This window comes from Coccomyxa subellipsoidea (genome assembly GCF_000258705.1).
Source record: "Coccomyxa subellipsoidea C-169, whole genome shotgun sequence".
In the NCBI taxonomy this organism is placed as follows: domain Eukaryota; kingdom Viridiplantae; phylum Chlorophyta; class Trebouxiophyceae; family Coccomyxaceae; genus Coccomyxa; species Coccomyxa subellipsoidea.
In genome coordinates, this window is record NW_005178038.1 from 2,901,585 (window position 1) to 2,914,626 (window position 13,042).

The following is a 13,042-nucleotide window of genomic DNA, read 5'->3' on the forward strand; positions in this document are numbered from 1 at the left end:
GCTGCGCGTAACTTCGGCCTTCCTGGAAGCTGCAGCGTGATGGAGCTAGGATACGCTACCCCCACCACCAACCAACAAAAGATTCCCATCCCTTTCCCCGAAGAGAAATTTTAACTCCCCAGCGACTGCCGTAGTCTGCTGTGTATTCTCAGATATGATCTGCTAGGGCCACCGGGCATCCTGCAGTCAGGAAGCCGCCAGTCTAAGCGTCAGCTTACATCTTGGCTGGTGCTAGCCAAAGCTAAGGAATTGTCACGGTAGATTTGCAAGAAACCTTTCCGATACAATACGTGGCTTTTATTAAGCATTACTAGGAAAGAGGAATAGATTCCGATGTCCCTGCATGGTTTTTTAATCTTTGCATAAGCAGATCGGGCAGCGTAGGAGTGTCAAGGCGGGCGATCTACTTGCCAAGGTGAAATAATTCTCACAATACATCTACAGGATGTTGTCCTTGTGTGGCAGATTTAATGTGAGGATTATGAAGCCTTACACTGGCATTGGACTGTTTGTCCTCTTCTCCATCTTTAGCTTCAGCCTTACGTGATTTGAAGCCGTGCTACGAAAAACACTGTAAGTTCTTATATCCCCTTCAAGCGCCTCAGGTCATAGGAAAGGGCCCACAAGTTGGAGCTCTCTTCGCAGGTGGAGGCGCCAATTCTGGCAGCGATGGTGGGTGCCCTCTCACCAGACAACGCGGTTGCCCTGCAGCCGAGCCGTGCGCTAGCGGCTGCCGCGGCAGCTGCCGCAGAGCCGCCGCCACACGATCACAGCCGGCCAGCATGGGCGCGGATTGGGGCGGCTGCGGCTCTGCCGCTGCGGCCGCATGTGGGTGACATCGCTGTGCCACTGGAGCTAGAGCACATTCAGAGGTGAGGGAGCTTGTGCGGGCATATACATCTGTTAAGACTTTCATGCAATTTTGGCTTGGTGATGTGTCAGGAGTACTGGTGGGTGCAATGATATTCTGCATCTGCACCCTGACCTGCCAATATAAAAGCACCCAACATGACGCACCCAACATGGCAAGCAGGGATGCAAAGACCATCCTGACTCCGACATTGGGGTACAGAAAAGTAATATTCTGGAAACAAATGGGAAATTTACATACGGGTAGGGTGGCTGGCGTCTGACCTGGGATGACTTGCAGGTGGGAGAGGGCGGCAGCGGCGATTGCAGAGGACCACAGGTTTGAGAGGGAAGCAGCTGCGCAGCTGGCGCAGCCAGGGAGCCTGCCCACCGCTGACGTGGCAGCACAGCTTGTTCAGGACATAATGCAGCGCACCGCGGCATCCGGCGGGGTTCCCTCCCAGCAGCTGCTGCAGAAGCTTGTCGAGCGCTGCGCAGAGAGTGGTGAGCACAGTGCAGACAGTAGTTCAGACCCATTCTTCGCTGCTGATGATCTTTGAAGGCTCTGCTGAGCCCTGGTATTCAGTGTGCACTGAAGTGTATTCAGATGTCTGCAGATGCAAAGAGGAATGGCATTGGCATATTCAGGGCAATATAGACCATTTGTCTTCACTATACGCACCCATGTGCGCACCCAGTAATGGCCGACCCCAAGATGATGCTATTGTCTTGCATTGACACAGGGTACTGGGAGGTGCTCCATGGGCTTGCTGAGCAGAGGAACCTGGCCGCCTTCGAGCGGTGTCCCAGCTTAGTTGCCTCCATGGCGGAGTCTGGCCAGTACAGACTGCTCGCCTGCGCTCTCTGCCAGGTGAGCATAATGTACCCAACCCGCCATTTTTCTTGCACATAGACGTTGCTTATAACGTAGCACGCCTAGCAAAGCTGCCACATGCAGATTCCAAGACAGTGGAGCAGTATGTCCTTTGATGATCACTGTAGTGCCTGGAGCATGTCAAAGCTGCCATGTGCGTCCTACAGAGTTTGTGACACAGACATCAGCAGAGGGAACAAGGATCATACTAATTTAGCATCACACAGTTCTTCTGATCTTACCGTTGCATGCAGGCTGTGGATATGTCACCTGCTGATGTGGCGGCTGCGCTGGAGGTGCTGCTTGCCGAGCGCACGCGGTTCCCGAGGGAGCTGTGCGCGTGGCAGCGCCACTATAGCGAGGCGGCTGAGTCAGCGGTGGCCGCTGCTGAGTCATCCATTGGCATGGAGGGGCTCCACGAGGCAGCCCTGGCATCTGCGCAGGCCGTTGTCGCAGCTGTTGAGGGCTTCACTCCGCAGGTGCGTAACATGAAAGTCTTTTACTGGTCATAGAGCAGGGTCTTGCTTATGAGGTTTCTTATATTTAGAGGCTCATGTTCCGGTAGTCTTCTCAGTATCTATGCAGAGAGCATTTTAGAGGATATTTAGGCGGCTGCTGTGGCCCCTTGGTGATGGTATAAATCTGATGCTCTCGAGCACACAGTGTTGGTTGCTTGCAAGCTTCTGGGAAGGTGAGGGTGAGGCTTCATTTGTATCCTCACTGAGGCGCCGCAGCATCTATTTGACATCCTCCCTAAGGTCTCTTCGTGCAGGACACTATGATAGGATTGTTCGCCAACGCTTAGCAAGCCCATGATTGTCATCCTCAGCAGAGGATGGACACGAGTGCCACCAAATTTTCAGCATACGATTGCAATATGAGCTGGCAATTGATGCGTACGAAAACATGTGCAGGAGGTATGCTTGCATGCCATGGTGGCGGGCGGCCATGACAACGCCGTCGTTCTGGCGGCTCTGCGCAAGCTCAGGGCACCGCAGGTCCTCCGCCTCACGGCGTACCTCTCCAAATGGGCCACGCACCAGCCCGGTCAGCTTCGTCTCTTCCTTTCTGATCGTCAGATGCATTCAAGCATGCACAGCAAGCCCAGCTTGATCAAACCTCCCGTGTCCTGACACACACAAGCAGCACTGTATTCAAATCTGCTTGAGCTTGGCATGCGCAAGGGAGCAAGTGAAAATTGCTGCAAGATTCTAATTCAGGGATCCAGAATCTCCCAGCAAACATGAATGTGGTCTGGAAGATCCTCAGGGCACATGTAATCTGGCCCTTTGTGCTTTGACACGACCATGGGCTTTTTTACATTTAAAAGATGGCTGAACACGCGCCTATTTGGAGGTATTCCTACTGGTTATAATTTGTTGTAGTGTGCTTCTGTTCCGGAGGCGTCTTGTATGTTTCACATGTTCCACTTACACTGGCAGGCAGCCATTCCTCCTTACTTTTGGCGCTCGCTCTGCTTCGATATCAGCATACAATCAACTCTTATCTGTTGGCACAGGTGCGGTCTCGCATCAGCCGTCGACGCTGCCGCTTGGCGTTGCGCTGCCGACGCTGGGCGACGCGCTGCGCTGGGCGGCTGCGGTACTCGACGCACATTTCGTGACGCTGGCCGGCCAGCCTAAACAGGCTCTCACTGCCCTGCTGGCGCTGCAGGTAATCATGACTGTGGATTACTAATGGCGCCAAGCTCATTTTGAACCGTTGCCCCGAGTCCAATGCAGACTGTGTGGCTTGGCCCATGCATGTTCTCGCATACTGCTGGCATATTGCCTTTATTGCTCCTGCTAGCAGGGAAGTGTGCGTAAGGTCAAAAATATATGTTCGAAAATTGAAGCAGCTAAAGCCAATGTTCTGCATTGAATATGTCAAGGATATGGATGATCGGACAGGAATTTGAGGGTGATTGTCATGCTGCCTGTGCAGGAGCAGGTGGCAGATGATGTGAAGGTGTCCCAGAAGGTTGCGGCGCTCGGGGGTGTGCTGGATCACATCAGCCGCCAGGCGCCTTTGCCCACGTTCTCAAGCGCAGCCGCGCAGGTCTACTCTGTTGAGCTGCTGGATCTGCGCGTGCGCAGCGCCGGCTGAGAGCTCTATCCTGGGATCACTCCTTGTCAGGGAAACTCCGGATTTTGTTTCACAGAGCCTTGTGTGATAAATTGAAGGCCCATGACCGGCTGGGTTTTTCGCAAGGCAACCTCGTAGAGGTCTCAGTGGGAGCACAGTTGTAAGCATTGCTTGGGAGTTTGTTTGGTGGCGAGGTATGGAGCCTACTGATTGCAAAGTGCATGCTTGGTTGTTGATCGAGAGCAAATACAACGACATACATATGTCTGGCATCGGGCGGCGAAGGGACCCGTTTGTGAGCTTTTCGTGGATAGCTTTAGACACATTTGACTTTGCCTAGAGAAGAGTCAGAGTGTGGCATGAGACTTCCAGTTCATGTGCTTGAAAGGTCCCACAAGAGCTATTACTGTAGGATGCATCCCTCAGAGGGATCCTGTAGCATATAATGTTTGATCCAGAAATATTCCTTACAGAATGCTAAGGATGATCCGAGCACACCAAGCACAGCCCATCCTCTGCTGCTGCTCAAAGATCCATCCTAAGGTCTCTGTCTGCCATCTTTGACAGGAGTGAATCATCACTGGATGGAGCAGATCACACATACTAGCGCTGTGCCTCTCAGTGCTCCACTAGTGAGCTGCCTTGCCCTCTAGCTTAGCCTTCTCTTCAGCCTTCATGTGCTTGTACTCCTGCACCACATACCAGCACCACAATTAGCGCCAGTCGGTACATGCTGGAACGTCACCATGCATGCCATACTCTAAACACTGTTGGGTTTTCGAGGTTGAGAAGATGGCGTATGTGGCTTGGAGGGGTCACTCAACTCAGTGCAGCAAATTCCTGTGCGTGAAATGTAAGCACACGCAGGACAAAATCTGTCCTTACTGGCAAATGCAGAACAAGATTGCCTCACCTGTGGCCAGGCAACAGCGTACGAGAAAAAGAAGAGGCCGATCATAACGTCTGTGAGGGGCTTAATGCTGCCAGTGTCGATATACTTCTCCTTGTACTTGTGCAGGAAGTCAAAGGTCCGTTGATTCACCTTTGACGGTGTCCAGTGCTTTCCTGCATCGATTCACCAGGGTTGATTCAATTTACAATTGCAATATCAGGTCCAGGACTACCGCTCGTAGAGAAGCGCAAACCAAAGAGATTAATCCCAACTAAAGCTACCATGGCAAGCACGTGTAGAAAGGCTGAGAAAGCGGAGCACTTCAGCGATTAGATGTGCTAACTGTTCCTGTGGCCATTCTTGATGGACTCCTAGCTCCTCAATTGAATGCAACTCTCTTGGAAATGTCCTTTCAGACCTAGCAAGCAGTGCGAAGTTGGCAATCAAAGCAGTGAGTTTAACATCTCCTGAGAAGTGTGACAGAATATAAGATCGGGATCAACCTGCATGGTCTGAGACGTAGGCAGGAACCTCCCCCACTTTCAACTTCGAGAGGCCCTGGGCAAACTTGGACATGGCTTCAGCGCCCCTTCTACCCTTCTATCACACAATACCTGCGTTCGGTATTGCCTTTTCCTGTGCTGCAGGAACTACGACTGCCTCCCCTGCTGCCCCAAACTTTGGCAACATGGGTGATCTCGTCCTTTCCACCAAAGCTTCGTTAGGAACGCCGGCAAAGACGAGCTAAACTCCGACACCGACTTCCGGAATTTTGGTTCGGCACCTTATATTTGTCGTTCTGATCGAGTACCACTACCTAGAATAAAGGATCTGTATCATTTGGTGATCTTTGCAAGCTCAGGAATTGTTCTGGCACCATATGACCTGAATGGAGACTTTGTGCCCACGTTTACTCCGACTAGCTTTGCCTTTTGCTGTTTTATGCCAAGCTAAGGGCACGATCTGTATGCTTTCTCAAGATAATAAGAGGAAAATTATGGAAGGCTTGTAAAAATGGGCATTGCATGCGCCCACAGATGCATGTCAGCCATCTGGAGGCTGCGTGAATGAGAATGGCCGGAGCACAGGGCAACAAAAGCGGGCAAAGACAAGGATCGACCGGTATACAAGACCGCACTTTAGAGAGGCGGGTTAAAGACTACGCGAAGGTGCTATTCAGACCCCATCCTACTCTTGTCATTGCACCACATTACTGCATACCATATGTTTTTTCAAAGGAATATGCAGGATACGCTCTGACATCAGGCTGTTCTATCTGCAGAGCGGCGAGCTAGGGGATATCGTATCTGTGGCAGATCACCTGAGGGCTGCATACCCGGAGTATCAGCGGCGGCAAAGGGCTGTCTTCATCAAGCAGGTGGAACGCGCAATTGGACAAGCTAGACAGAAGAGCAGCACTGTGAACTCTGAAGCTCAGCTGCAGGTATTGCCATCCCCCTGTCCTATCTACATTGGGGACTTGTCGGCGCCCGCTGCTCAGGATTCTCCTGCATGTTGTACGACCTTTCCTGGGCCAAATTCACATCCTGAGGCCAACTCCTGTGCACACATCTTCAGTGACACCACCATTGCTCCATTAATGATACATAAATGCTGCAAGAGCATGTCTTGTCAGTCATCTGCATGCATGCATCGGCCGGCCTGAGATGTGGCTTGGCCACAGGCAATCGAGCACCAGCATTTGCGCAAAAGGCAGCATGGAAGGGACCCAGATGAGCCCAGCCCTACCACCAGCTACAGCAGTGGGGACTCTGCCAGCAGCAGCGGAGCTGATATGAATGTTGATGAGGTGAGTGGTTCCCCTGGTGCCCCACAGCAACCCACAGGGCTGATGCACAGAGCATGTACCCGTTACTGCGACAGCCGCATTGCGAACGCCACCACAGCTGTTCAAAGAAAGTATGACTAATTCCCAAGCATGGTAGAAAGTTTCAAATGCCGTGTTCATGTTGTCATTTGTCACCTGTTGTTAAGCAATGCATCTTTCCAATCAATATGCAAACAGCAGCCATTGTCGTCGACCTTTCCAGGAGGTTCATCGCGGCAACAATGCATACAATCAGTAATTTGAATGCGTCATTCACTGCTCTTCACAGGACGGGGCGGATTTGGATCGGGACATAGAGCAGGCATCCCTTGCAGCGCTGTCTGGGGGCCGCTCGAGACTAAACGCTGCACTGACATCCATCTACGCAACTGGCCAGCCACCTGGCAACTTTCCCACAACTTCCCAACCCAGCATGCAGCAGCCAGAAGCTGCAACACAAAAGCAACAGCAGCAGCATCAGCAAGGAGAGAGTACATTAGCAGGGCCTACAGCAATTTCCACTGAGGAGCAGCAGAGGGGCGAGGGGCCGGGCCCCCCGCAGGCGGCTGCAGCTGTGGGCAAGGCTGGCAGCGGGGGGACCCCTCTGAAGCCAGCTGAAAACTCCTTACGGCCGGAGAACGCCGTAGCAGCCTTGCAAGCAAATCCAGCAGGTCTGCTTCTGCAGAACAAAGTCTTGTGCCCAAAACAATTGTACAGTTCTGCCCAATATTGTAAAATGTGCATGTCAGTGTGATCAAAGTTGCAGGCTTGAGTTTAAGGTGCTGCTGCAGGCGGCGCAAGTGCAAGCAAAGGGGCTGCAGGGGGAGATAAGAAGAGGAGGAGGGAAGGAAAGGAGGCAGACAGCGCCCCAGCTGGCAATCCTTTTGCAGCCGCCAAGCGCAAGCGCATGGCGTTGGCCTCTTCGTCGGCTGTTTCTCGTGAGTCTTCTAGTGGGACTCTGTATTGTTCATGCACACGTACTGCGGTCTCATTGCTTGTCTTGCGCACACTGCACAGCAGATGGCTCGCCTCCATGCCTGCTCCAAATCTTTGCCCAGCGCAGGTACCTTGTGCAAGCATGCACATGACTTAAAAGTGCACAAGCTATGGGTAGTGTGTTGTGTTAAGGGATTCCTCTGACAATGCAAATGGTCTTGCAGAGCCGCGGCCGGTGCGCTATGCGGATCTCGGGGGCATCGAGGCGGTGCTCAGCGATATCAAAGAGCTCGTGGAGTACCCTCTGCGCCACCCTGAGGTGGCCTCTCCCTCCAACACCTTAGATTGCTTGCAGTGGTTGTTCTCAGCCCTCTTTGAACTTGACACGTAGAGAATATTGGCCCAGCCACGAGCTCTTGGCCAGACTTGCAATTATCATGGATGCTGCCTTACTATGGCAGTGGATGTCCATTGCAAGTAGTGACAAGCTTGCATGTCTCGGAACCATCTGCACAAATAAGTGAACAAATGATTTCCATCCATTTCGCAGGTGTATGCATGGCTGGGAGTGGAGCCACCACGGGGGGTCTTGCTGCACGGCCCCCCCGGTTGTGGCAAGACGGCGCTTGCAAATGCCATCGCAAACGAATGCGGCGTTCCCTTTCTCCGCATCTCCGCCCCGGAGATTGTTGCCGGCGTATCTGGTGAGCACGCATGCATTTGTGCATCAGCACACGTGGTGTTCACAATGCATGCAAAGGGTCTTGTACTTTGCTGAGGCAGATCAAAGGACGTTTGCTTGAGAGTGGCACACAATTTGACAAAGGTGGCCCTTGCATGGCTGTTCAGATACAAATCACCCCCATGGAAGACCTTCTAAATACCCATCCTCAGTCAAGACAAGCATCTCGAAGTGCCTACTGGAGAAATCTGAGATGCAATGGCTAGCTGACAGCACAAACCACCTCAAAAAAATTTGGTGCGCACTTGTGCAGGGGAGTCAGAGGCAAAGGTTCGCCAGCTATTCCAGGAAGCGGCTTCCCTTGCGCCCTGCATAATATTCATAGGTGCGCCCCAGCACACTCTTTACATTGTTCCAGGAAGGACTTATTTTGCCCCGCTACTCCTGCCTATGAAGCTTGGCTTGCATCACGGGTGAGCTCATGGCGGATTTGTGGATGATCTTACTGGGTGTGCTGAGCTCAATCTGCAAGCCTCTGGTTGGACGCTGGCTTTGCGCATTGGAGTCAGGTGTCAGATCAGGACTGAATGGTGCATTATGACTTGACTGACTGATTAGTTGACTGTGCCTGGGCAGATGAGATCGATGCAATAGCTGCAAAGCGCGAGACGGCGCAGCGCGAAATGGAGCGGCGGATTGTGGCGCAGATGCTGACATGCATGGACGACCTGTCGGAGCAGCCTCTTGCCGGGGGGACCGGCGGGGGGACTGAGCGGGGGGATCCTGCCCGCCTTCCTAAGCATGTGGTCGTCATAGGTGCAGCTGTCATTTCAGCATTGAACCTTGTTGCGTAGGAATGCTGTACTGCTGTGTGCAACTACCGAAGATGACTGCATTCTACCCTACGTGTTGCTGGCACAATTGACATGACGGATTTCTGCATTGAGACAGCAGATCAGGATGCTCAGGCTGTGCAATGTGTACATCAATGCATTTACTGTGATTGTGCATTATGTACACGGGTGTGGGAGCTTTAAGAACGTGTGCTGGCGAGGGTCATGCAGTGACTCATGATAGTGTGCTGACGCAGGCGCTACAAATCGGCCGGACTCATTGGATGCAGCGCTTCGGCGCGCCGGGCGCTTTGACAGGGAGATTGCACTGGGCATCCCCTCTCAGGAGGCCCGTGCCAAGATCCTCCAGGTGAGTCCCCCTTGCCGTGCTTTGGGGTTCACTCGCTAATTCAAAATTCTGCTTGGCGGCAAACAGCAAACCGCATCCAAAGCCCAGGAGCAGTGAAGAAAATGCATGTGTTCTCTCTTGTCCACTTTTCTGGCAAGACATCCCCAAGCTATCCTTCCCTTTCCAAATCTCCTTTGATGTGAATGGTACAGATTCAGTTCCATGAACATGATGCATGTCACAGTACCGGCCCATGTCATCCGACTTAGTGCTAGGTTGCACGGCCTTCAATCCTCTTTAAGGTTTAGGGCCTAGGTGGACGAGATATTTCACCATATATCCTATGAACATGAGCAGAATTGAGGATTAGGTGCATGCATGCAGGTTTTGGCGCGGCGGCTGCGGTTGGACGGCGACTTTGACTTTGCGCAGGTCGCAGTGAAGACGCCGGGATTTGTGGGCGCAGATCTGACCGCCCTCATAAAGGAGGCGGCCGCCATCGCCGTCACGCGCATCTTCTCCGAGCTGCAGACGCTGGAGCAGGTATCCTCAGGCGATCCCTCTTTTGCTGCGAATGCCATTCAAAATTTCATTTGAAATGTGAAGTAGCCCTGCATTACACACGTCGACTCACCCAGCCCGCATTAAGACTTCCTGGTCCTTGCCCAAGACTTCGTCAATATTAGAGGCAGCCCACTGTTGCTTCCTGGATCTCCAGTCCTCAGCATTCAAGCCCCTCTCATCAGAGCAAGAGTCACGTCCAGCTCTTGATTAAGTGTTTGGATCGTGCAGAGCACAGCGCAGCCCAGCGCAGCAAAGGGCTCGCCTCTCACCGGAAGTGCGGCTGAGGATGGGCAGTCTATGATTGCCAGTTCAGGCGCGCAGCCGCTGAGCGTGCAGCAGCTGTCGGGCCTGGCCATTCGCGCGGCGGACTTTGACGCGGCCGTCAAGAAGGTGCAGCCGAGCGTGCGGCGGGAAGGCTTCGCCACGACGCCGGACATCACCTGGAACGATGTCGGCTCACTGGCAGAGGTGTGCGCCTGCGCCTGCTGTCAAGTGCAGCACCATTGTGGTGCACTTACTACAGGGCAGCCCTTGCATAAGGATTAGTCAACGCTTGCTCGAAGTTGGACGATCATCGGTATAGACATTCCACACAGCTACTAAAAGCTGGAGCTATCTAATGATGCTGCTCTTGTAGGCTTCCTTAAATGACCGCAAGTTTGGCTTCACTCAGAAGGCAGGGGACCCTTAAATCTCCAAAAAGAAAAAAGTAATTTCGGAGAGCAGAGGATATCCCAAGCTCACCTGAGAACTGCAAGTGCAGGTGCGCGAGGAGCTGGCGTTCTCCATAACAGAGCCCATAAAGTACCCGGAGCGCTTTGCCGCGCTCGGCCTGGCCGCTCCCACGGGCGTGCTGCTATATGGTCCTCCGGGCTGCGGCAAAACGCTCGTCGCCAAGGCGGTTGCTAACGACAGTGGGGCCAATTTCATGTCCATTAAGGTGAGGCCAGCTTCTCATGAGACTTAAATTCCTTGGTTCCTGATAATTGCCATTGCATACCTTTTATGAGGTCCGCTTGTGCACCATTGTCCATGTGATTTTGTGAGGCAACACAGACCATGGCGTCTATCGCTCTTTTGAGTGAGTTGTGCGTGCCTTGGGCCTGCAAAGAGATCCTCAGGTGAATTGGACACTGATCGAATGCATGTCATCTCCCATAGCGAGGTGTTATGCTGTGCTACGCAACAACACTTAAATTATTTTCAGAGTGTCCAGTGGGCTCTAACCTATATTCTCAACAAGGGAAGGAGGCAGCTACCAGTCAGCCATCCAGTAAGATTCCACAGAACTGACAGCCCGAGTGCAACTTGCAGGGCCCCGAGCTGCTGAACAAGTATGTGGGAGAGAGCGAGCGGGCGGTGCGGCAGCTGTTTGCGCGCGCAAGGGCAGCCGGACCATGCGTGCTGTTCTTCGACGAACTCGATGCTCTCGCGCCGCGCCGCGGCTCGGACGTTTCCCAATCCTCTGAGCGGTGCGTAAAAAAACTGTTGTCTAGATTATATTGTATCACTTGGCAGCTCCCTCTTCATGCTCGAAGCTGCACATGTTTGCTGTCCAGATCACTGGCATCTGGGTATTTGCAGCACATGCCAGTGTTATCCAAAGCATGCCTAACGTGCGGAGGATCTTGCAATGTTTCAGAGGCATGTCTGGGTCCTGGGGATTTGTGCAATCATCAACGGGGACTACCCTGTGGCTTCATTTCTTACATGCTGCGGCAAGGTTCAGAAATGTAAATGCCATAACATTCAAAAATGAATTTGCAATGAAATTTTGGATTGAGATTTGTGCGTGGGCTGCTGTAGGGTGGTGAATCAGCTGCTCACAGAGATGGACGGCATAGACGGTCGCACAGGAGTGTACCTGATTGCCGCCACCAATCGTCCAGACATCATCGACTCTGCACTGCTCAGGTCCTTCAACCTGTGCCGCTTCCAAATGCGCTCACCCTTCCACCGTCTAAATGGGTCGTACAAAACTAGCCCTTTTGCTATATAGCAGATCTTTTAAACGTGACACCTGGGCAATATACACTGCTCTTGGGAATAACGTCAACATCCCCAGCATAAGTCTGCACTGCTCATGATGCCTAGGCACTTGAAGCAGGAGTGCTTCGGCTTGAAGAGTTTGACACTGGAAACTCTGATCGTGCACGCGTGCCTGTCCGCGCAAGCCACTGCTGCGTGACTTACCAGCAGCAGTGCTTATGGACCCCTCGTTATATTTTGCTCAAGAGTGGCTCCATAATGACTGGTGGTTTTGGCAGGCCGGGCCGCCTGGACAAGCTGCTCTATGTGCCGCTGCCGGCGCCGGAGGGCCGCGTTGCGATTCTGCAGGCGCTCACGCGCGCAACTCCCTTGGCCGCCGACGTCGACCTGCGCGCCGTTGGGCTCAGCCCCGGCACCGGCGGCTACAGCGGCGCGGACCTGGCCGCTCTCGTGCGCGAAGCCGCCGTGACCTCCCTCAAGGTCCGTGTCAGTGTCGTTGCTGCATATAAAGTTCTTTGTGCTGTTTCTGCTAGGAGGCAAGCTCGCCTTGGAGGTCGGCGCCATTGCTGCATATATTTTCTGCCAAGAGGCAGCGGGCATTGAAGACAGCATCGTTGTTGCATGTTGTCTCTGCCAAGCTGCAAGCCCGTCACCAAGGCAGATCCCCTTATTTCAATGATGCAATGAAAGCCTCAGTGCTTGTGGCCGCCGCTCTTCTTGGGCGCGGTGATCACACCAGACTCCTCGGCAACTTACAGTCGGTGCAATTCTGTGTCACAGGAGGCACTGAGGGAGGTGAGGAAGCCAGAGGAAGCTGCGGAGGGAACGGCGTGCGTACACATGCGCCACTTTGAGGCTGCGATGCGAAGCGTGCAGCCGAGCGTGAGCGCCAAGGACCAGCGCGTCTACGATACCCTGCGCCAGAAGCTGCGCAGGTGCTCGTCTTGCAATTGGCATCTGTTGCAATTGAGCACATCAGTGAGGCTCCTTCTTGTCGAAGAAAGCCGCTCTCATGCCGCTAAGGATTCTTGGTTCAGCAGATTCCTTTCTCAACTGTGGAGTGACTGTATGGGATGCACAGGTCATGCTTGGCGCTGGACCCAGCTGCAGTGGCAGAGGAGCGCGGAGAGGCGCCCAAATAGGATAGCATGGGGTTATTTG

General features: G+C 53.2%; 3 protein-coding genes across 3 annotated transcripts; 2 read left to right on the forward strand and 1 right to left on the reverse strand.

The window, feature by feature from the left end:
• Positions 1 to 669: 669 nt before the first annotated feature.
• COCSUDRAFT_47016 (hypothetical protein) lies at positions 670 to 4,264 on the forward strand (the record flags this gene model as incomplete). The annotated part of the gene is made up of 7 exons (XM_005649426.1): positions 670 to 872; positions 1,151 to 1,353; positions 1,593 to 1,720; positions 1,978 to 2,202; positions 2,638 to 2,770; positions 3,243 to 3,397; positions 3,668 to 4,264. The coding sequence occupies 7 exons, from the start codon at positions 670 to 672 to the stop codon at positions 3,827 to 3,829; spliced, it is 1,209 nt and encodes a 402-aa protein (XP_005649483.1). The 3' UTR covers positions 3,830 to 4,264.
• On the reverse strand, positions 4,241 to 5,366 carry COCSUDRAFT_32873 (hypothetical protein). The gene is made up of 3 exons (XM_005649427.1): positions 5,204 to 5,366; positions 4,722 to 4,873; positions 4,241 to 4,497 (listed from the first exon to the last, which is right to left on the reverse strand). The coding sequence occupies exons 1-3, from the start codon at positions 5,274 to 5,276 to the stop codon at positions 4,438 to 4,440; spliced, it is 285 nt and encodes a 94-aa protein (XP_005649484.1). The 5' UTR covers positions 5,277 to 5,366; the 3' UTR covers positions 4,241 to 4,437.
• Positions 5,367 to 7,548: 2,182 nt separating this feature from the next.
• COCSUDRAFT_36149 (AAA-domain-containing protein) lies at positions 7,549 to 13,023 on the forward strand (the record flags this gene model as incomplete). Its single annotated transcript, XM_005649428.1, has 14 exons — positions 7,549 to 7,591; positions 7,689 to 7,783; positions 8,015 to 8,168; positions 8,460 to 8,531; positions 8,783 to 8,962; positions 9,237 to 9,349; positions 9,713 to 9,871; positions 10,214 to 10,360; positions 10,656 to 10,832; positions 11,207 to 11,396; positions 11,737 to 11,806; positions 12,160 to 12,361; positions 12,662 to 12,816; positions 12,963 to 13,023. The coding sequence occupies 14 exons, from the start codon at positions 7,549 to 7,551 to the stop codon at positions 13,021 to 13,023; spliced, it is 1,818 nt and encodes a 605-aa protein (XP_005649485.1).
• Between the last annotated feature and the right edge of the window lie 19 nt (positions 13,024 to 13,042).

Excerpts from the sequence above, each read along its gene's own strand:
- COCSUDRAFT_32873 (XM_005649427.1), bottom strand. The coding sequence starts at position 5,276 with ATGTCCAAGTTTGCCCAGGGCCTCTCGAAGTTGAAAGTGGGGGAGGTT. Across the intron at positions 4,874-5,203 it reads CTACGTCTCAGACCATGCAG|GAAAGCACTGGACACCGTCA; the intron begins GTTGATCCCGAT and ends GAATCGATGCAG. Across the intron at positions 4,498-4,721 it reads ACGCTGTTGCCTGGCCACAG|GAGTACAAGCACATGAAGGC; the intron begins GTGAGGCAATCT and ends TATGTGGTGCAG.